Source organism: Podarcis pityusensis (genome assembly GCF_964106645.2).
Source record: "Podarcis pityusensis genome assembly, chromosome: 16".
Classification (NCBI taxonomy): domain Eukaryota; kingdom Metazoa; phylum Chordata; class Lepidosauria; order Squamata; family Lacertidae; genus Podarcis; species Podarcis pityusensis.
The window spans coordinates 17,671,796-17,694,367 of NC_138041.1; the positions used below are offsets into that span (position 1 = coordinate 17,671,796).

The 22,572-nt window shown below is 45.6% G+C and overlaps 1 protein-coding gene across 5 annotated transcripts in view; it reads right to left on the reverse strand.

Moving 5' to 3' along the window:
• Positions 1-22,572, reverse strand: part of MEF2D (myocyte enhancer factor 2D) — a 143,987-nt gene that overhangs the window by 60,742 nt on the left and 60,673 nt on the right. For all 5 annotated transcript variants that reach the window (XM_080984260.1, XM_080984262.1, XM_080984263.1 and 2 more), the window contains one exon: positions 536-847. In XM_080984260.1, coding sequence (XP_080840386.1) covers positions 536-589 — 54 coding nt within the window. In that variant the 5' untranslated portion in view covers positions 590-847. The remainder of the gene's footprint in view (positions 1-535; positions 848-22,572) is intronic.

Genomic DNA, 22,572 nt, shown 5'->3' on the forward strand with positions numbered 1-22,572 from the left:
GGCACATAACTTCCAGCCTTTGCTCCCTGGCCTATAAGACCACACTCTGTAGTTCCTATGCTTCATCCACCTTCACAGCTGCTCAGATCCAGAGCATCTGCTTGGCATGAGGCCCCAGCTTCAATCCCAATGGCGCCTTCAAGGAGGCTTGAGAAAGACCCTGCCCCCAGCCTGGAAGACCCTGAAGAGCTGCTCCCAATCAGTGTAGACAAGACTGAGCTAGATGGGCCAACAGTCCAACTCAACATAAGGCACCTTCCTCTGTTCCATCCCAGTCTCAGGAAAGAGACCTGGAAACCCAGCTAGGCTCCCAAGCAGCTCCAAACCACTTAATTGATGCACCACTCACAAGAGTCTGTGTTACTGAAAAGCACAGGTTCAACTTCAGAGTCAGCAAAGTCGAAGCACAAAGCAAGGGAAAAGTGACGTCCCCTTTGGGACTCTGCAGAAATGGCAAATTCTCCCCACCACCCATAGCACCATAAAGAGAGAAAAATGATGATGTACAATTTCTATCCATTTAATGCAAACTGACCTGCCGGTTCCTCTCGTCCGTAATCCTCTGGATCTGGATCTTTTTTCTCCCCATCTTCTCCGGAGATCCTCACGGTATGGGGCGGCTTAATTTTTTAATTTCCAAAAATTAAAAAAAAAGGAAAACACCTTGTTTTTCAAAGTGCTGTCATCCAAAAAATCGTTTTGAAAAAACAAAAAAAGTAGAAAATCACAAAATAAAAAACTAAGCACAAAAAAAGGTTTGTTGCCGCTTTTTCAGTTCATGGTATTCCACTTGTCTGTGCAAATCCAGATGTGTTGGGAATTTGTGATGAGGTTTAATAAAAGAAGCCTACAAAAAAAAGAGGGGGAGAAAAAGAATTAACACTATTGCTTTTTTCTCTTGTTATGTGGTACATTCAGAAATACCTTGCAGGACAGATTTACATTGAGAAAATGGGGTGGGGTGATTAATCTGCATACATCATAGACACACTTCAGGGTTCAGTGGAGCCTGATTTTAAATGAAAGGTGGGGGTTCAAAGGTCTGCATGTGTCATGACAGAAGAGTGTATCAGAACCCTGCAACCTGAGATGCTGCCTTTCTACCTACAGGGCTAAGTGTTAAACATCATATGCTTTATGAGGAATGTAATGTTGGAACAGCTGCTTGGAAGTCAGGTCTTCCCTAGAAATGATATTATTCCCTCCATAAAGCCCCATATACCTTGTGTTCCCATGACATTACCAGTAGTATTTTAAAGAATAACAAATATATTACGGCATAATTTAGCTGCAACAGACAAGGTCAGCAATACTTTAGGAACCTGTAGAATTTGAAAGCCACTTCAATCCCCATTTGACCATGATAGTAGTAGTTCAAAAAATTATATTTCACATTCATAAAAATGTACAATAATGGGTGAAAATGGACAACATGAGAAACTATTGAAATGTATATTAAAATGGCAAAACAGCACCATTTAAGGCAGCAAAATGGCACCAATCTGTTCTGTCCTAAACGCAAATGAACTCAGAACAGCTCAGTTCTGGAACACATTTTTCTGGAGCCCTCCCCCTTCCCCACCCCCAGGGAACACCTTACGGAAAAGTTTCCACACAACACTTTGTCTTAGAACAAGTCCTGAAAGTGTCAAGGCCATAAACAGGAAGCACTCATTGTACACCTGGAAGACCCAGGGACAAAAGAGACATAACAAACAACTGAATCATTTTCCCCTTTTGCAACTTCGAGAAAAGCAGCTCTTTTAAAGAAAAATAAAGAAGGGGGAAAGCATCAGTTGCTTGACTGTACATTCACAGCATACATTTAAAGCATTATGGTACTACTTTAAATAGCCATGGCTTCCCCCAAAGAATTCTGGGAGCTGTAGTTTGCTAAAGGCACTGAGAGTTGTTAGGAGACCTCTCCCAGAGCTTCAACTCACAGAGTGGTTAACAATCCATCCCTCTTCCCAAGGAAATCTGGGAATTGTAGTTCTGAGAGAGAGGAGAGTGTCTCCTGACTCAGCCCCCTTAATTATGGCTCCCATAATTCTTTGGGGGGAAGCCATGACTGTTTAAAGTGGTAGCATGCTGCTTTAAATGTATGCTGTGAATGTGGGCTCAATGTGGTATGGTGGTTATTACAATGGAGATCAGAGTTCAAATCCTACTTGGCCCTAAAACCCACTGGTTAAGCATGGACCCCCTAAGCCTAAACTACTTTAAAGGATTTCCAGAGGGGCATCTAGTGTTTACATGTCACTTTGCAGGAAAACTAGCAAAGACTCTTGTGGCACCTTAAAGACTACAGTTCACTTCATCAGGTGTAGGAAGTATTATCCTGGGTTCAGGTACACGTTTACAAGGTTGGGGGACAGGGTTGTAAACCAGAGGAAAACAAGTTTTTAAAATGTAACAACTTAAGAATGTGTTGGATCGGCCAAGGGCCCATCTACTTCAGCATCCTGTTCTCACAGTGGCCACTCAGATGCATGCGGAGAACCCGCACACAGGACCCAAGTCAAGAGTTCTTTCCTCTCCTGTGGCTTCCAGCAACTGATATTCAGAAGCACTGCTGCCTCTGACCACTGAGGCAGAGCACAGCCATCATGGTTAGTAGCCTTTGATAGCTTTGCCCCCCATGAATTTGTCCAATCCTCTTTTAAAGCCATACAAGTTGGTGGCCATCACTGCCTCTTGTGGGAGTGAGTTCTATAGTTTAACTCTGTGCTTTGTGAAGAAGTGCCTTCTTTTATGAAAAGCATGCCAAAGAGTTCCGATGCTATCACTTGTGGATCGAACTGGGACAAAGGATTTTTAGCATACTGTATGTGTTCACTGGCTTACTGATGCCAGGACAGTGTGTGTCATCAAAAACTACTGGGTGATTTACCACTGCGAAGAAGTACGTAATTATCTCTGCAAACTTCTCTGCCTTTCATTTCCCTCTGATCACACCCCGTAACAACTCAATCAATGTGTTGGGGGTGGGGTAGGGAAGAGAAGTTGACCAGGGAGTTCAAAGCCTATAATTTCTACACTGCAGCTGTGAGCCTTCCTTATATTTGCTGGCGAGAAACCACTGGCTCACTGGGACCTTTGCACTGCGATGAAACAATTCTGCACCTTGCCAGGATTGATGGCTCAACACAATACAAACTGGCAGCTTTTTGGAAAGTGGGGAGGAACATGTGGAATTGCGGAAGGTGGAGCAGGAAAATAGTACCCTCTACACCCCTACTAGCAAGAATGAATTTTTAATGGGAAGAAATCACTTACTTATTTACTGTTATTAACAACAACAAGAAGAACAACACTAGACTAGACTAGACTATTGCAAGTCTACATACATTTTAAAGCAAAGTCAGAAAACAGAAAACATGGTTTTTTGCTTCTCCCCCCACAATCCTTTGCTGATTTCCCACTTCCTGACCCTGCTTCCTTCCCTGGCCCAGCTGTCTTCTGAAATTTCACCAGCATGGTGTTGCTGCCCACACTTTGGCGCCTGCCTTTGCTGTCTTGAGGACTAGAAGCTTTTAATTGTTTGTTTGCTTTTTTAACCACATGAACACCTTTGTGGCATTGATGATGCCAAGCACTGGCACAGCAATTCAAAGGAGAAAGGCCGGACGAAGATGTCCTCAGAAACACTGTGGCCTTTGGAAGCCCAAACAGCTCAGGAGCATCATTAAGGCATGCCCTCCTAGTTGCTGGACACTAGATCCTGGGCCACCCAGTGAAATATGGACAATTCTCACACTGTGGGTATATAAACGGTAGAGTCCCCCAAAGATCAGTTTTGGGACTGGTGCCTTTCAGCTGCCCTAAAACAACCTGGAAAGAAGGAAGAACAATGAGAAAGCCAAATTTACAGATGACTGGGCAGGTGGAGGATTTGACTCTGAGATCTGGATTTCCTATCTGTGGTTTCAAGTTGCTTTAAACTGTTTTTAACATTGTGTTTCAATTGTTGCAACCTAGCCTAAGGGTGAAGGGAAGGTAAATAACAAGATAATCGACAATCATTTGTTTAATGATATCTGGAGTTGCAAATGGCTTTACATGAGGGGAGGCAGGCCTCTCTCCAGCAATGAGTCTCTGGTATCCCTGCCAGGGGAGAATGCCTCTCCTCACCTCAGCTAGCAAACTCTCTTTCTTTCTCTCTCACCCTAAATTGCTGAAAGACGTAAGGGGCAAAACAGAGAAATAAAGATGTAGGCAGCTGGGATGCATGGATATAGATAGAGAGGTCACCATGGTAACCATTACCATGGAGCAATTCTTCTCTCTCGTATATACAGTGGTACCTCAAATTACAAACGCCTCAGGTTACAAATGCTTCAGGTTACAAACTCTACTAAACTGGAAGAGTTACCTCGAGTTAAGAACTTTGCCCCGGGATGAGAACGGAAATCATGTGCTGGCAGCAAGAGGCCCCATTAGTGAAAGCATGCCTCTAGTTAAGAACAGTTTCAGGTTAAGAACGGACCTCCGGAATGAATTACGTTCGTAACTAGAGGTACCATAGTGTGTGTGTGTATTCTCTTTTTCAGCCTCCTTCATTCCCTTTCCTCTCTGCACACTACATAGAACTAGCATGGTGTAGTGGTTAGAGCATCAGATTAGGACCTGGAAGAGACCAAGGTTCAAATCCCCACTCGGCCATGACACTCGCCATGGGCCAGTCATTGCCTTTCAGCCTAACCTCCCTCAAAGGGTTGTTGTGGGGATTAAATGAGGAAGGGGACAACCACGCACGCCATCTTGGGACTCCTTCGTAGAACAGGTAGATTATAAATGCAATAAATAATAGTAATAACACAGAGATTTGGCAGCACCAGGTTTTTGAAGGGGTGGGGACTCCTTCAAATCACAAGCTAAGAGCCACTTCATTACACTCTAAGACTTTCAATGAGCCAGAAGATATGACCACCAAGTAACTGAACAATGCAAGCAGAAAACCGTGTAAGGTGCACAAATCTTTCTCATTGCCCTTCATAAACTATTTTGCCCGTTAGACCCAACAAGACCAACAAATTAATGCAAGAATCAGGGAATCCGCAGAATACAGGAACCTCAAAATTTACTGCAGTGTAGATGTGGCATAGTGGACAGAATGATAGACTAGGACTGTGGAGACCCATGTTCAGCCATGACCTTAGGATGAAGGGCAGGCAATAAGTAAATAATGAAGATCACTGGGTGTCTTTATGCCAGTCACTGCCTAACCTACCTCAAAGGGTTGTCATGAGGATTAAGGTGGTGGAGGGTAGAACCTGGTATGCCACCTTGAGATCACTGGCATGTGATTAATAAATACATCACACAGAATGTAGCATCCCTCTGCAAAATTTTAAAGCACACAGCAATGTGTGTTAGCAACAAATGTTAGCAATGACCATATTGCTCTGTCATGAACAGATCAGTGAGTCTTCACCACCTCAACTCATTCTTTGAAGGAACAGGAGCAAGCAGTCAAGCGCAAAACTGCAACCCTGTCTTTCAGGCTCAGATTCTTGAAGGACAGGAACTTGCTACTTTGATTTTGGGTTGGGAAAGAGACCAAAAAGAGGCCACTGGGGCAGCCAGTGTGGTGCAGAGGTTAAGGGTGTTAGACTAGGACCTGAAAGACAAGGGCTTAAATCCCCACTCAGCCGTAAAGCTCACTGAATCACTCACTCTCAGCCTAACCTACCTCCCAGGGTTGTTGTGAGGAGTAAATGGGGAGGGGAGAACCATTATACCACCCTGGAACTCCTTGGATGAAAGGGCCTTCTTGGTAGCGGCACCCACCTTGTGGTACGCCCTCCCCTCAGATGTCAAGGAGATGTTTATACGACTTTTAGAAGGCATCTGAAGAAGAGCCCTGTAGAGGGAAGCTTTTAATGATTGTGTTTTTTTAGTTTGTTGAAAGACACCCAGAGTGACTGGGACAACCCAGTCAGATGGGCGGGGTACAAATGTTGCTGTTGTTGGATATAAATTCAAGCAGGGACTTCAGACTGTAAGTTTACAGTGGTACCTCGGGTTAAGAACTTAATTCGTTCTGGAGGTCCGTTCTTAACCTGAAACTGTTCTTAACCTGAAGTATCACTTTAGCTAATGGGGCCTTCCACCGCTGCATGATTTCTGTTCTCATCCTGAAGCAAAGTTCTTAACCCAAAGTACTATTTCTGGGTTAGCGGAGTCTGTAACCTGAAGCGTCTGTAGCCTGAAGCATCTGTAACCCAAGGTACCACTGTATACATTTAGTGGAGAAAGTGGATAGAGAAAAGTTTTTCTCCCTCTCTTATAACATTAGAATTCACAGATGTCCAATGAAGTTGAATGTTGGAAAATTCAAGACAAAAGCAGTCTTCCATACAGCGTGTAAGTTAAACTATGGAACTCACTTTCACAGGAGGTAGCGATGGCCGCCAGCACGGACGGCTTTGAAAGGAGATTAGACAAATTCACGGAGGAGGTGGCTATCAAAGCTTATTACTCATCATGGCTGTGTACTTCCTCCAGTCTCAGCCTCCGCCTGCCTCTGAATACCCAGTTGTTGAGAAGTACAAGTGGGGAGAGTGGCTGTTGCATTTGTATCCTACTTGTAAGCTTCCCAGAAGAGACACCTGGTTTGCCACTGTGAGAACAGGATGCTGAATTAGATGGGGCCCCCTTTGGCCTGATCCACCTCTAAAGTTCCTCCTGGATTCTTGTGCTAATCTGATGAACCAGGGGGCAGAAGCTCTCATGGATCAAGAGCTGAACCCCAAATGGTGCTACCTGGGATGTTATGGGTCGAACCTGAAAGAATCTGGAGTTTGCCAAATCACTCAGTTTTGGGGTAGGGAGGGAGAGGAGTTGCAGTGCAAAACATCTAGCAGGCAACACATTTGCCAAGACTGGTGAAATGGTTGAGATGGGTGTGTGTGTGTGTTTTTTGCAGGCTTCGAAAATGGAAGAACTATCCAGGTCTGTGCCGCCCCCACCCCGCTGCAACCCGCGCCTGAGCCAAGCAAGCTACCGCCTGGTGCACGGCACCACAAACCTTCTCTGTGAAAACCATTATGCACAAAGTATGATTATCCCAGCAATTAGCAGTCAAGTCAATTACATACAAGCAGGTGCTCGTTAGCACTGTGCCTTGTAATTCATACCCGACTCCCAATAAATTGCCTCAAATTGAAGAGGGGGAGAAGAGTTTGCTTTCTGCAGTGATGGGGGGGGTGGCGGGGGGGGGAAGCGAGTGAGAATTAAATGAAGCCTCTGTGTGTGTGTGTGTCTGTGTGTGTGTGGAAAAAAAACCCACCCTCTTTTGGAATATACTTTTGCAAAAGCAAAAAGGGTGGGAGCAGCAGAAGTGCTTGGTGTGTGTGTGTGTGATTTCTTTTTTAAATTGCAGCATTAACCATGAGGAACCATGTGAATCCAACCCGGGAAATCTGAACTGGGAGTGGGGAGGAAGGGAGGGAGGAGAGAAAATTCCTTCACCAGCTCCATTCCTGTCATCATCCAGACCTTGAGCCAGGAGCACAATCCAGACATGTCCCAAGGGGAACATCGACATGTTTCCACTGCCCTGTCCAGATCCTTTGTGACCAGCCCTTGCCCAGCTGATCCCGTTTCCCTTTCTGCTTAAGAAACAGGAACGCTCAAAAGAAACAAGGGGCAAGCTTTTGCCAGTTCCAAAGGACTGCTGGCCAGGCCCTTCCACCTGGGAAAAACAGCTAGAGTCCCCTCACTCAACACCAGCAGGTGAGTTCTACCTGCAGGAAGCTCAAATGATAGGACAAATTCCATCAGGTCCCCTGAGGAATTTAAGTAAGGGAGGGGAAAGAGAGAGAGAGGACACACACACACACATATATATGTTATATTCCTGACCCAGATTGAATCATTCCCTGGAGATTATCAGGTGCCAGCTGCGGCTTCACAGCCCCTGCCAAATTCTACACTATGCAGGTTGGGGTGAGCAGGAAGGGGAGAAGTGCAATCCTTAATATGTCTCTTTAAAGGGGGGGGGGGCAAGAGGGAGGAAATTGGGCAGCTGGGGGGGGGGGAGAAGGAGAACCCTTTTGATCCTGCCACTGCTCATTCTGCTCTGCCCTAAACACAGTTGCTAGGGGTGGGTCCAGGAAGACTGCCCCCCCCCATATTTTCCCCAAGTGTTTCCAGGTAGGTAATGAATTGAGGAGGGAGAAGACAACTGAACTGGGAGGTTGGTCTGGGTTTAGGGGGTGGAGTATTAATTTGCGAGATCGCATTAATTTCAGATGACTTCATCTAGACATGATTTAGGGGGGATTAATTAATGGGAAGGTGGTCGAAAGGCAATTGATGCAGGCTTCAGAGGTTTTGGAGTTGGGAAATTTATTGGGGGGTAAATGAATCAAAGGGTGGGGGTACAAATTAATTGCAGGATTTTTTCTGGTGTGAACTGGATGGGAAGATTAGTTCCCTTGCCTTCTTAGAGATTTAAATTCTAAATGCCCATGTTTGTGTGGGGAGAGATAATTTGGACACTGAAATTTTTCTGCAGTGTGTGCTCCCCTCTTCTTTCCCCAGTATGGCCCACCCGTCCCCCGCTCCCAGGTCATCTTTCTCACAAGAACTTCCTCACTTTGTAAAAATACTATCACTTTCTTTTATGTGTTCTAACTCTGCAAAAAATCCAGGCACAATGAAAAAGAGATGCAACATCAACTCCTGCAATCAGCAGACGGCACATGCTTCTGGACTGTCCAAGTCATAAGTGGAATGCACATGCAGAAGGTTCTGTGCATGCCTCAACTCGGGATCAACTCAGTGATCATGCTCTGGAACTTTCCTGCTACAAACCTGGCAGACTGAGCTCTAGATCTACAAGTGCACCACCTAGGCTGCAGTAACAGCCTTCTCAAGCACTTAGGCCCCATCCTCACTACACATTTAAAACAGTTTAATATCACAGTCATGGCTTCCCCCTGCCCCCGACCCAAATCCTGGGCACTGTAATTTGTGAGGGGTGCTGAGAGTTATGAGGAGACCCCCTATTTCCCTCACAGAACTACAATTCCCAGGGTTCCCTGGGAAGAGGGAATGACTGTTAATCCCCTCTGGGATTTACAGTGGTACCTTGGGTTACAGACACTTCAGGTTACAGACTCCGCTAACCCAGAAATAGTACCTTGGGTTAAGAACTTTGCTTCAGGATGAGAACAGAAATCATGCGGTGGCGGCGTGGCAGCAGCCGGAGGCCCCATTAGCTAAAGTGGTACCTCAGGTTAAGAACAGTTTCAGGTTAAGAACAGACCTCCAGAATGAATTAAGTTCTTAACCCGAGGTACCACTGTATAGCTCTATGAGGGGAGCAGGGGGTTTCCTAATAACTCTCAGGTTCTTCTTCTTCTCTGTTCAGAAATGACTCCAGGTTTCTCAAACTGCTAGCAGAGTTTACCTGTGCAATCTCAAGACACAGACCAGCAAGTCTCCTGATCTTTGCATCCCATTCTTTTTAAATGGAAGAAGGTGATCACTAATCATTTACTTATCCCTATTGCGGGGAGGAAGGGGAGTTTAATCATGGCACATTTTACTAAAGCATATTAGGGGGGAAATCAGGTGCCATAGCAACAAGCTGAGAGCAGCCAAACGCCTGTCTATGCATGGAACTTCCAAGTTTTTGCAGAACAGAGAACAGGCACCTGTTCCAGCATACATTTGGGCAAACTAAATTAATAATACGAATAACATGAAAATAAAATAAAATCATCATCATCATTCATCTTTGCTTCTACTGCCCAGGTAAAGGCATTCAGAGCAGCAAGCGGAACCAAGACAATTTGGCCATGATGGTAACACAGAGGAAGGCTTTTCCACTGCTGGCACCATTCTTGGGCTGGGGTAATGTTTAGTAGGATTTTCTTGCGGGGGGGGGTGCTGCTGTTACTGATATTAATTTTTGTATCTTTAGATCTTCTTATGATTGACGTGGAAATTGTTCAGTTTGGTAGTGTACTTTTTAATACGTTTTATTTATTGTTTATGACCATTTTTGAAATGTTTGTAATTATGTACATCTTCTCATGTTGCTAGCTGCCTCGAACATGGTTTCAACTATGGAAAGGCGGCATACAAATACAGTGGTACCTCGGGTTAAGTACTTAATTTGTTCCAGGGGTCCGTTCTTAACCTGAAACTGTTCTTAACCTGAAGCACCACTTTAGCTAATGGGGCCTCCTGCTGCCGCCGCGCCACCGGAGCACGATTTCTGTTCTCATCCTGAAGCAAAGTTCTTAACCTGAAGCACTATTTCTGGGTTAGTGGAGTCTGTAACCTGAAGCGTATGTAACCTGAAGCGCATGTAACCCGAGGTACCACTGTACAACGATGGTGGCAGTGGTGATGTCGCAGAATGCCCTCTCTGATGAAATGCAAGAGGCCCTATCTCTGCCTCCTGTGGGAGTGAGTTCCATGGTTAACAATGCCGCTGAGTGAAGATGTGCTTTCTTTCATTTATCTGCCCTCAATTCCATTCCAACAAGTTCTATTTGCTTTCTCCATGCTAAGCATCATTTCATAAACTCGCCTCTTACTCGCCTTTTCTCCAAACTAAGAAGTCCCAAATGCTGCAACCTTTCCTCCTGCATTCCTGCCCTTCCACTCCCCATGGAAGGGGGAACTGCCAGCTGGCAAGGAGGTTACTGACTGCTTGCCAGAGACGGTTTTCTCACCCTGTATTAGCCCAGGAAAATGTAGAGTGGGAGAGGGAGAACAGAGAAGGTTAAGGGGGAAAAGAGAGGGGGGGGCTTTATAGTCTCAGGGCAAAGGAGGACCTGGAAGCAATTATGACAAGCAATTTCCCAAGGAAGCAGGGGCCATCATCAAACGCCTTCAAAGTGATGGCCCAGGCCCAGGCAAGTAGAAAAAAAGAGAGTAAGGAAACAGCTCAAGAAGCATTATCGCATGGCTGGCCCATGCAATCCCTCTTTCCAGCTTCAACATAAAAAGGGACAAATCAACGCAACACTACTCAATATGTGGTGGTGGGGGACACACACACAGTTAAGCCACAAAGGAGCTGAGCTGCTGCTGGATTAGACCAAAACCACACTGAGTCCAGCATTTTGCTTCAAGCATTTTTGCTATCTCTGGAAACTCCCTAAAAGGCAATAGCACCCATTGTTGCTTGTCCCTGGCCCCCAGAAACTAGTGTTCAGAGGCATCCAGCTGCTGAATATGGATATGGAAGTTCTCTTTAGCTATGAGAGCCAGTGTGGTGTAGTGGTTAAGAGCGGTAGGCTCGTAATCTGGTGAACCGGGTTCGTGTCTCCGCTCCTCCACATGCAGCTGCTAGGTGACCTTGGGCCAGTCACACTTCTCTGAAGTCTCTCAGCCCCACTCACCTCACAGAGTGTTTGTTGTGGGGGAGGAAGGGAAAGGAGAATGTTAGCCGCTTTGAGACTCCTTAGGGTAGTGATAAAGCGGGATATCAAATCCAAACTCTTCTTCTTCTTCTTATCCTGTCTACCAACCGTTGGTCCTCTCCTTATCCATGAACTTCTCAGCTCCAAAATAAGTTCCTAACTACAGGCTGACCTGTACAGAGGGAGAGAAGGGGCCTGCATCAAGTCTGCTGAGAAGCCAGCTGCCCCAGGTCCCTCCTTCCCATCAAGTGGGAAAGGAATTAAAGAAGGGAAGCAGAGCCACAACATCAGCACAGCTGAGACTTTTAGGCCCTCTTCTCTTTGTGCGGCTTGTACAACAGAAAATCAAGATTTAAACAAGACTCCTTAACGTCCACAGGTTACTGAATCATATTCCTGCACTTTGGGGGCTCTCCCTCAGAAAAAGAAAAACCAGATATTGGGGAGGTAGCAGAACAAGTCCTTACTTAACAAAGGGTAGTTTCTATTGTCATTCACCAGTGGACTGAAGACCATACCACCCTCTCTGTATCTGAACCTACAGCAGACCTCTTGAAACAACTGCCTACATCTGCCTTCTCCATGCTCTCCACATGTTTGGGGCTACAACTCCCACTGTGGCTGTGCTAGCTGGGGCTGATGGGAGCTGTAGTCCAAAATATATGGAGTTGAAGCAGCCTGGTCTGCATGGACACGTTTGGGCAACTCCGCTGGATAGGGGCCAATCCACTTCAAACCTCATGGGTATTCTTGCTTCTTTTATTCTGTGAGCTGAATCCTTTTCCTCCGCTCTCCATTTTCCCTTCCCTTCTTCTGATTTTGTTGCTCTTGATGAAAGAGGTATGAAAACCGAAAAGCTCAATAGAAGCTTACATTAAGGGATAGGGGGAAATATTTCATTTCTGCCTGAAGACAAACAAAAAAGGGTGGATAAGCAGCAGCTGACTCAAACAGAATCCAAAGTTTCCAGGGATTTCCTGTATGATATACCATAACCCCGTGGTCTTCCTACTGCCACTTTTGGTGTATCTGAAACATAGTCCAATACTTATTTATTTAATTTCATGCAATTTATACACCACTAGATTGTAAGAAAGAAAGAAATTCAGCTTCATTGGATGCCCCAACAGCCCCTGGCAGCACAGGCAATGGACAGAGATGATGCAACTGGTAGTCCAACAATGTCTGGAGGGTGCCACATTGCCTACCCTGATGTAAGAAAATAAGACTGGGCAACTGCCAGTGAATTTCTCTATTTCATCTCCAAGGAGCATTCCACCATCAATCCAAAAGTACCAGCCGCAAGCCAGGTGATTTGTGTCCCTCAATCAGCCTGCACTAAATAGAACTTCCTCTCTAAATGGAGGGAAGTGAGGGGCCATTAAGCTTGCAGCCTCCGCCCACACGCCTTTCAGCACCCTGCAGGGCATGAAATAACCAACTGCCATCTCTCTCTGCAAGAAGGTGGTGCTGGAAGATTTTCTCCCTGTCACTAGCCTCACAGTGGAAATTCAGATCCCTGATAATGAGGAGGTTCAGCATGGAGGATGAGAGGTGTCCTCATTAAAAGAATTACTAAAGAGAAAAATGAAAACCTCTGCTCCTCCAGGTTACCTTATCATCCTCAGCAGGATTTTGCTCTCAAACCGCCACCGGATTTTGCAAAAATAGTGCAAAAAGTTGCATTGGCAGGAACGGGATTTTTACAGGTGTTCAGTTAGCATGAAAGCAAATTCTGTGAACCTGGCAGATGCAGAAATCAGATCTGGAAGGGGTCGGTGGAGAGGGGGAGCCCCCTCCCCAACCTGAGCTGAAGCCAGTGAAGTGCATGGAGAGGATAATGGACAATTTCCATCAGGATCAGGCCTAGGTTCATCCTGGAAGGCTGAGCCAGTGTGGCATAGGGGTTAGTGTGTTGGGCTACGAACTCTGATATGCCAGTCACTCCCCTTTTCCTCCAGCACTCCCCTGCTTCCCAGTCTTGGATCCATGGACCAGGCAGCCCTGGCCACAAGGGATGGTTAGAAGGAGCCAGACAAGCAAGGCCAGGCTGGCTTGTGTCCAGGAAATGACCTGGTCAAGGCTGGGAAGTATTTTCTTTACTGCATGTAACGCTCTGAAAGAAAATGTAATGAAAATGATTTATAGATGGTATATGACCCCAGTCAAACTTGCAAAAATTTACCACCTGTCTGATAATAAGTGTTGGAAATGTAAAGAGTGTGAGGGAACATTCTTCCACCTCTGGTGGACTTGCCCTAAAGTGAAGGTGTTCTGGGAAATGATTTATAATGAATTGAAAAAGGTATTTAAATATACCTTCACTAAGAAACCAGAGGCTTTCCTTTTGGGTATTGTCGGCCAAGGGGTGGTAAAGAAGGACCAGACATTTTTATGTATGCAACAACAGCAGCAAGGATACTTCTCGCAAAATACTGGAAAACTCAAGATCTACCCACACTGGAAGAATGGCAGATGCAACTGATAGACTACATGGAACTGGCCGAAATGACCGGCAGAATTCGTGACCTGGGAGAAGAGAGGATTGAGGAGGACTGGAAGAAATTTAAGAATTATTTACAAAAACATTGTAATTTGAGTGAATGCTAAATAAGATGCTAGACCAAAATAACTGAGCACCACTAAACTTAGAAGTTTTTTAAGAAAATAAGTAAGACTGTGAAAATTTAACTCCTTTCGAGAACTATAAGATTATGAAACATAGAAGGGATATAAGAATCTAAATAAGATGATAAATTGCTGACAAAATGTTATAACGATGAAAGTGGGAGCGGGAGATGTGAGGAAGTCCAAAGAAAATGTGAAACTATGTTAAGACAAATGTTATATTGTTTATTATGTTTATTTCTATTGTAAAACCCAATAAATTGTTTAAAAAAAAAAAAAAAAAGGCTGGGAAGTATTTTCAGCCAGGGTGTTTGGGTGCGCAGGGTCAGATTGCTCTAAAAACACAATATGATGTTTCAAGCAGCTGCGTGATGTTTTCCCTCTTTTGGATCAGGTCTCCTCGGGGCCAAAGAGGCAAGGTCTTAGCCGACTCCGCTGCTTCTTCTGGGTCTCCATGGAAATGCTGTAATGCCTGGTAGCAAGGACAGGGCACTTCCCATATGAGGAAAGGTTGCAGCGCTTGGGACCTTTTAGTTTAGAGAAAAGTCGAGTAAGAAGTGGCAGGATAGTAATAAATAAAATTATGCCTGGCACGGAGAAAGTGGAGACAGAAAAGGTTTTCTCCCTCTTTCCTAACACTAGAACTCAGTGACGTGCGGTGAAGTTGAATGATGGAATATTCAGGACAGGAACAAGAAAGTCCTTCTCCATGCAGCACATAAGACTGTCAACCTCACTCTCATGGAAGGCACAGATGGCCACCACTTGCATGGCTTTAAAAGAGGATTAGAAAAATTCATGGAGGACAAGGCTATGAGCCATGGTGGCTATGCTCTGCCTCCAAAGTCAGAGGCAGCAATGCTTCTGAATACCAGTTGCTGAAAACTACAAGGGGGAGAGATGCTCTCGTCAGGGGCTTTTTACCCATAGAGGCTAGTGGCGCGAGGCGCCAAGTTCTGGAGGGCACCAGGGAAGAGGTGGAGACTGGACACGGTGCCTCCCAGCACCAGCTCACCGCCCTCGCCCGCCTCCGCCATGCCGCGCCCGGAGTCTCCGTCTGCCGTGACAACCGTGGCACAAAGCGGCCAGCAGAGCCGGGAGGCGCCGCAGCCAGCCTCCGCCTCTTCCCCACCAGAGGAGCGGCCCTCCAGCTGCTGCCCACCTCCTCCAGCCCCACCATCCTCCCTAAAAAAAGGTTGACAACTCTGGGAAACAGGGGGGCGGGCGCCAGAGGGAGCTTTGCACCATGGCGCCGGGTATGCTTAAGACGGCCCTGGCTCTTGTCCTCAGGACCTGCTTGCAGGTTTCCCACAGGCAGCAGGTTCTTCTTGTGTTCCAGAGCTGGGGCCATTTTCCTCCCAGACCCAGACCCAGTCTTCCCTCACCATACTTTAGTCAAAGCCGTATTCACTTCCAGGCAAACCTCCAGCGCTCACTTGCCAGGGGTCTGCAGGGTCAGAAGGAAGTAGGCGGAGCAACCCATGTTAATTTTATCTTCACACAAAAACAGCCCTTCTCTATACACACAAACATCTCTCTCCCAGGCAAGCAAGACAAATTACCAGACTTCAAGTACGCATTCTAATCCAGCCAAAAACACTCAAGCAGGATGCAGAGCTGAACTGGTATGGGGGAGTGGCCTGGGGAGAGTCCCAAGGGCCAGGCAGAGGGTCTTGGAGGGCATTCAGCCCCTGGGAGTGAGTTTCCCCATCCCTGTCTGTGCCGCTCTCCACACACACACCCTTTCACTTGTCATCAGGATTGGCCCAGCAAACATGTTTTGAGGAAACACTGTAATAATTATGCACTGCAGATCAGAGAGATAAGCCAAGGAGGAGAAGCTTAAGGCCTCTTTACAAAAGAAGAAACACCACCAAGGGCAACTAGGTTACACATCTTTCCCCTAGAGGTGTCGCCCTGAGGTCAGTCCCTGAGACTTAGACCCTCAAAGGGCCAGTTAATACATTCTGCCTGATCTAGTGACAAACCTTTTCCTGAGCTGCGCCATGCCACACTGTGTTGAGATGGTGGGCAGCATGAGGGGAAGAGAACACATGCTTGTGTACGTCATAAAAAAATAATCTTCTAGCAGATAGAAAACTAGCAAGTCAGGAAGGGGGCAAGATGGAACCCCTTCTCCCCCACATGCAGGGAGTTTTAAATAAGGGTGAGCGGTCAGAGATGCAATTCTCCACCTGCAAACGGATAGCATTATATTTCACACTTGACACTTAAAGGAGAGGTCCACACTGTATATTTAAAGCACACCCAATGCTCATTTAGAGCACATGACTTCCCCTATAAGAATCCTGGGAATTGTAGTTTGTTAAGGCTACTGGCAATTATAGGTGGAACAAGAGTTCCCAGGATTTGGAGGGGAAGTTGGATGCTCTAATGGATGATGTGGATCTGCCTATGATTCTGCTGAATGTGTTGTTAGACCAACCAATAAGTGAATTCTACAGCAATTCATAACTGCAAAAGTGCATACATATCAATGCACACCATAAGGACCCATCTACTCTCAAATTCATTTCACAACATTACAATCACAAACAATATTACTAATCACTCTATTATACTGACATTCAAGTTCATTGTAAAAGAGCCAGTATATAAAACCAACGGATTTCAAGGTCAATCTTTAGAAATACCAAAAACCACATCATTTAAAAGTCGCTACACAATTTACCACCAGAAACACAGCCTTCCCCAGCTTAGTGCCCTCCAGATGTTTTGGACTACAACTCCCATCAGCCCCAGCAAGCAGCTGTACTGGCTAAGGATGATGGGAGCTGAGATTCCAAACAGTCAAGATGACATGAGTTTGTGGTCCAAAATGGCAGTGCTGCTTGAGGTCGATGGGAGTTGAGAGTTGGAAATAGCTACTGTATGTTGGTTGGGCTGAAGAAAGTGTGTCATCCAAAACATTTGTAAGGCAACCAGGCTTGGGTAATCAGGGAACATCTTTCATCAGTATCCAAAACTCTTCCCATCTGTTGCCATTTTCTCACTCCAGCCCAGCTGCATCCCACCAAAACGTGGCAGAAAGGAAGAGTGTGACCCCTCAGCACCACACTCCAAAGAGCAACCCCCTTCCAATCATCTCAGAGGTCCCAAACATAGACTGGTGTCTTCTCCCTCATGGAAGCCCCAGGTTTTTCATCAGCAAACCAATAAACAAAAAACTAGGAGCACATAAGAACACAAAAAGAGCCTGCTGGGTCAGATCCATGGCCCATCCAGTCCAGCATCCTATTCTCACAGTGGCCAACAAGATGCCTGTGGAAAACAGGAAAGCAGGAAGCAAGCAGGATTCAAGTATATTATTCCCTCACCAACCAGGCTACCTCCCGCATTACGCTTGGGGCCTCTGTGATGTCTCCCCACCAGAAGGGGTTGAAAAAGCAAGCCTTTAGTAAATACCCTGGAATCTGTCACTCACTGGAAACAAAACACACACATGCACATAATCTAGGACAGCTGCTGATCAGCTGTGGCAGCACTTGTAAGGAACAGATTTTGCACATTTTTTTAAAAAAGGAAAAGCTGTGTGCATAAAGCAAGCCTGCCTCAGTCATTCTCTCATATTAGAACACAAGGATCTGCAGCAAAGCTAAAAAAAAATAAAAATGAAGCTGCCTCAGATTCTGTCCCTCTAGGCCAGTGTTGTCTGTTCTGACTGGCAGTAGCTCGGAGGGCCTCAGGTAGAGCCCTATTTCCTCTGCCACTAAGCTATGGGCCTTCAAATCCATCTCACCAGCCTGTAATTTGTTCATAATCCATAAAGATAATCAGATGGGGAGTAAGTGCACACACACACACTTTGCTTTTCCAAGGGGTCTGGGCAAAAGTCAGATCCAGTGCAATTAACCTTGAAAAGCAATAGAGCCGAAAGAGGAAGTGGGAGAGAGTGCCACTCTTCCATCTTCCTCCTTCGGAAGACCTGAAGGGCACCATGCTGATGTATACTGTAGGCACAGCCAATCACCTCTGGCATTTCTGCCCAAGCAGGGCTGACCCCAGAGGGCAAAAAGACCCAGAGTCCCATCACTCTCACCTTGCACAGAGTATCAGAAGCAGCAGGAATGGAAGGAATTCCATTTTGTGGAGTGAGCTCCCTGACAAGATTAGGCTCTCACCAAGGATAGGGAAGACTTTCGCAAAGGTCAAAGACCTTTCTCTCTTCCTGGTGTTTCCTGGTTATCACTAATGAGTTATTTCATAGTTCTGGCTGCTATGGTTGCTAAAATTGTGTGTTGTGGCTATCTGGATGTTTTTATTTTAATGGTTCCTTTCTTATTTATTTAATTAATATCCAACCTTTTTCTCCTAAGAGCTCAAGGTGCTGCATCTTCGCCTCCTCATTTAACCCCCACAACAACAATGCAGTGTAAGTTAGGCAGAGAGGCAGGGGCTGGCCCATGGTCAACCAGCAAGCTTAAGGGCCAAGTAGGGGATTTGAACCCTGGTCTCCCAGGTCCTAGCCTGATGCTCTAACCACTACACCACACTGGCTCTCGTTAACTTCCTTGAGATTTATAAATGAAAAGTGATGTATAATAATAAAGCAGGAGGAAATTCTTGAGTTGCAACATGCTCCCCTGCCCACTCCCCTTGCAGGGTAAGATGGGTTTCACTGTGGGCATCTTGCTCAAAGTTCTGGGGTTGTCACCAAGCACATGGTGGGGAAATGACGAATACAGTCCTGGATGCTTGAAAGTCCCTGCCTTGCATCCACTCTCCTACAGCATATGTTCCAAACAGCCTGTTGTTTCACACCCTGCAACTGGTGGGAGAATATTTTGAACTGTTGATAACATATCTCAAGAGCACTGTGTTTCTTCTTACATAGCTTTAACCCAGAAAACTATTTCCTATCAGCAGAGACTGGGCTGTTGCTAATTCAATGAAGGCAACAGACAAAGATGGAGAGGAGCCTCCAATACTGCTTCAGAGCCCACTTGGCTGATCAGTTTGGGGTGGATGTGCTGCTTCTTCTAATTCAACTGGTGTTAGGAATTGTTTAAATGTACTGTTTTAACACGTCTTACAAAAATTACAAAAACGGTGAGGAACCTTTTTCAGCCCAAGGACCTCATTCCAGTCAGTGGTGGGTGGGACCAAAGGCCAAAGTGGGTGTGGCAACAGATGTGACAGAAGCCTGCCATGCAAGAGTCAGCTCCCTATGCTTCCCCGTCTTCAATTCAGGAAAACAAAAGGCATGGAGGGATATGGTCTGAGGAGAATCCAAAGGGCCCAATAGAGAGGCCTGGAGGGCCACATTTGGGGGACACTTAGGTTCCTCACCCTTAAATTACTGTAAGCTGCTTGTTACTGTAAGGATTGATGGAGCAGACCATTTTCTATCAGTTTTTGCAGGTCTTTATTTTATAAGTCCATTCTGTTCTGTGGCAGCATGAATCTGAAAGCTTTTTATTTATTTATTTTTTTTAAACTCCCCACAAGGCTTCAAATGTATACTTAAAGGTGTTTCATCACAAAATGCACATCTAAGCATGCTTTTTACCTCAATACATGCATTTCTAAAGATGTTTAATATAAAATGCAGACTTTATGACTTTTGCTACAAGAACTGCAATACAAAATGCACAAAATTGAAAAGTTGATCACTTTACGGTCCTTTTTCTCAGTCCGGGAAGTACAAATCAGGTCAGTTGGCTTAAAAATGTGGGCCATACAAACTTCTCTGCCACCCCTGGTTTGGACACATTTATAGGGGGTGCCTCTATAGTGTAATAAAAGACATAAATAAATGCAGCTCAGGCAGTGATCCGCTGTACAAGAACTGGGGGTGTTACAAGCATGGCTCTCTTTTCCTTTATGAAATCATAAAGGCTACAGTATTTAACCCGACCCTTCTGGGACCTGACACAGCCTCAGAACATTATGATCGGCCTTATACAATATCAAGTCATCTACTTATTCACGCAGCACATAGGTAGACTGTGGAATTCTCTCCCACAGGAGGCAGTGATGGTCATCAACTTGCATGGATTTAAAAGAGGATTGGAGAAACTCATGAAAGCTAAAGGCTATCAATGGCTACTGGCCCCAATAGCTATGCTCTGCCTCCGCGGTCAGAGGCACTAATGCTTCTGAATAACAGTTGCTGTAAACCACAGGAAGGAAGAGGGCTCTTGTGCTCGAGTCCTGCTTGCGGGTTTCCTACAGGCATCTGGTTGGCCACTTTGAGAACAGGATGCCGGACTAGATGGGCCATGGGCCTGATACAACAGGACTCTTATTATGTTCTTATGTTTGTTCTCTGTCCTCCGCTCTCCCTCTACATCTGTTTCCCCTCTCCAACCCCCTCCCATCCCACCCACCTACCCAAATGAAACACAGGCCAATTTTCTTTTTGGGAGGGGGGGCGACGACAAGGAGAGAACCACAAAGGAACCCTGGCTAAAATACTTATAACATGCAAGGTTTGTGAAACTTCACATCAAGCAAATAAGAGGCACTGACAGGTGTCACACTACAATGTGTGTGTGGGGAGGGGTCATCACCCAATTTACACACAGCACCCATATTATCTCAGGCCTGTGGCCACAAATGTTGCAATGAAGGAGAGGGTGTGTGTCTAAGGGTGTATGTGAGGTGTGGGGGCGGAGAAATCCATTCAGAAATTATCAACAACCTAAATCTGGCTTCACCCACCTGACACCAGATGTTTGGGACTCCTATTTCCCACCAGCTGAAGACTGATGGATTAGACAACAGTATTTATTGGTACATGAGGAAATGGGGAAAAGTCTTAGCCGGGCCACTAATCCATTTGGCTCAATGCTGCTCACGCTGACTGACAGCAACTGCCCAGTGTTTCCAGGCAGGGGACATTCCCAGGCTTATCTGGAGATGTCAGGGACTGAACCCGCAACCTTCTTCGTGCAATGCAGATGCTCTACCATGGGTTTTCAGATTGTTACTTCCTTACATGCCCCTTGACAGAGACATGAAGAGCCCAGGTGCACGAGGCTCCCGCTTTGCTAAAGTTAAGCAGGCCCCAGTCTGATCAGAGCCTAGAAGGGAGACAGTCTGGGAACCATGTATGAAATAAATCAATTAATTAACATGCACTGTTTTGGGTTCCACGGTGGAAGAAAGGCCGCATGCAAAATGAACAAATAACTTCCAACGTTTCACAGACTAAAATTGGGCATCCTTATTCTCACCCCAAGGAATTTCCCTATCCTCTCATATTCCTGAAGGCTCCAACTGCTATATGATTTTGTATCCATTTACTTTGCAGTAGCACCGTTTCCAAAAGCAACAAGAAGAAGAAAAGGAAGACTTTTGGCTAAAGATACGTTTGGAAAACAGACTCTCGTCCTACAATCTGTTATCAACAGTTACTTTTAACAGTTACACAGGTGAACTTTGCCAGTGTGAGAAAAATGGCAGGCTGTGTGAGATATGCAGGTGCTACATGCACTCGAGACAAGCTGCCTCCGCCCTCCACAGTTCATATATTGAACTTATATAGGTATAACACATGGGTAGGCAAACTAAGGCCCGGGGGCCGGATCCAGCCCAATCGCCTTCGAAATCCGGCCCATGGACGGTCTGGGAATCAGCGTGTTTTTACATGAGTAGAATGTGTCCTTTTATTTAAAATGCATCTCTGGGTTATTTGTGGGGCATAGGAATTCGTTCATTTTCTTTTTTCAAAATATAGTCCGGCCCCCCACAAGGTCTGAGGGACAGTGGACTGCTGAAAAAGTTTGCTGACCCCTGGCATAACACCAGGGACCAGAAAACAGAGCCTGTTTCTTGTAAGAATGTGTATGGGAAACCCTGTCCACACACTACAAACTAAATTAGTTTGATGCCACTTTGGTCAGGCAGGCATAGTGTCCCCCCCCCCTTTGCCCAAAGAATCCTGGGAATTCTAGTCTTGCAAAGGTGCTGTTGTTCTCCATTTACAGATATCTGGCAACTTCACAAGCTACTGCTCCCAGTTGGGGCGGAGGGAGAAAACTGCCAGGCTTAAAGACTAACAAATAAATTTGTTAAAGGCTAACGAACAAATTTGTTAATGGTTCCCCAAGGTACTTTTTGCTGTAAAAAAAAGTTATCATAGAACTCAGCTTACACCCCAATAAATCTGTTCATCTTTCAAATGCCACAGGGCAGTTGGTTGCCTGTGCTGCAGCAAATGAATGATTAAACAAGGTGAGACACGGGAGATCCAGGACCAGTTCTCCAGATCTTTCCTTTAAAAACAAACAAAATGCAGGTGGGAAGGAATTGGATCAGGGACACAGCACTGTGCGGGAGGGTTATGAGAGCAGGAGGTAATAACCCTTTCTCCCTGCACAGTTCTCCCTCTCAATCATCTAAAATACACACACATTGTTGGTCAGTATTTGTCCCATCAGGAGAGAATTATAGTTATACCTGTAAGTTGTTCCATGAGAGCAGAATAGGAGACTGTAAACTAGAAATACAAGGAACTCAGAACCCCCAACCAACTTTTCTTCTTCTTCCAAAATTGTCTAGTTTGGCCCTTATAATGAATCAGCCTTTT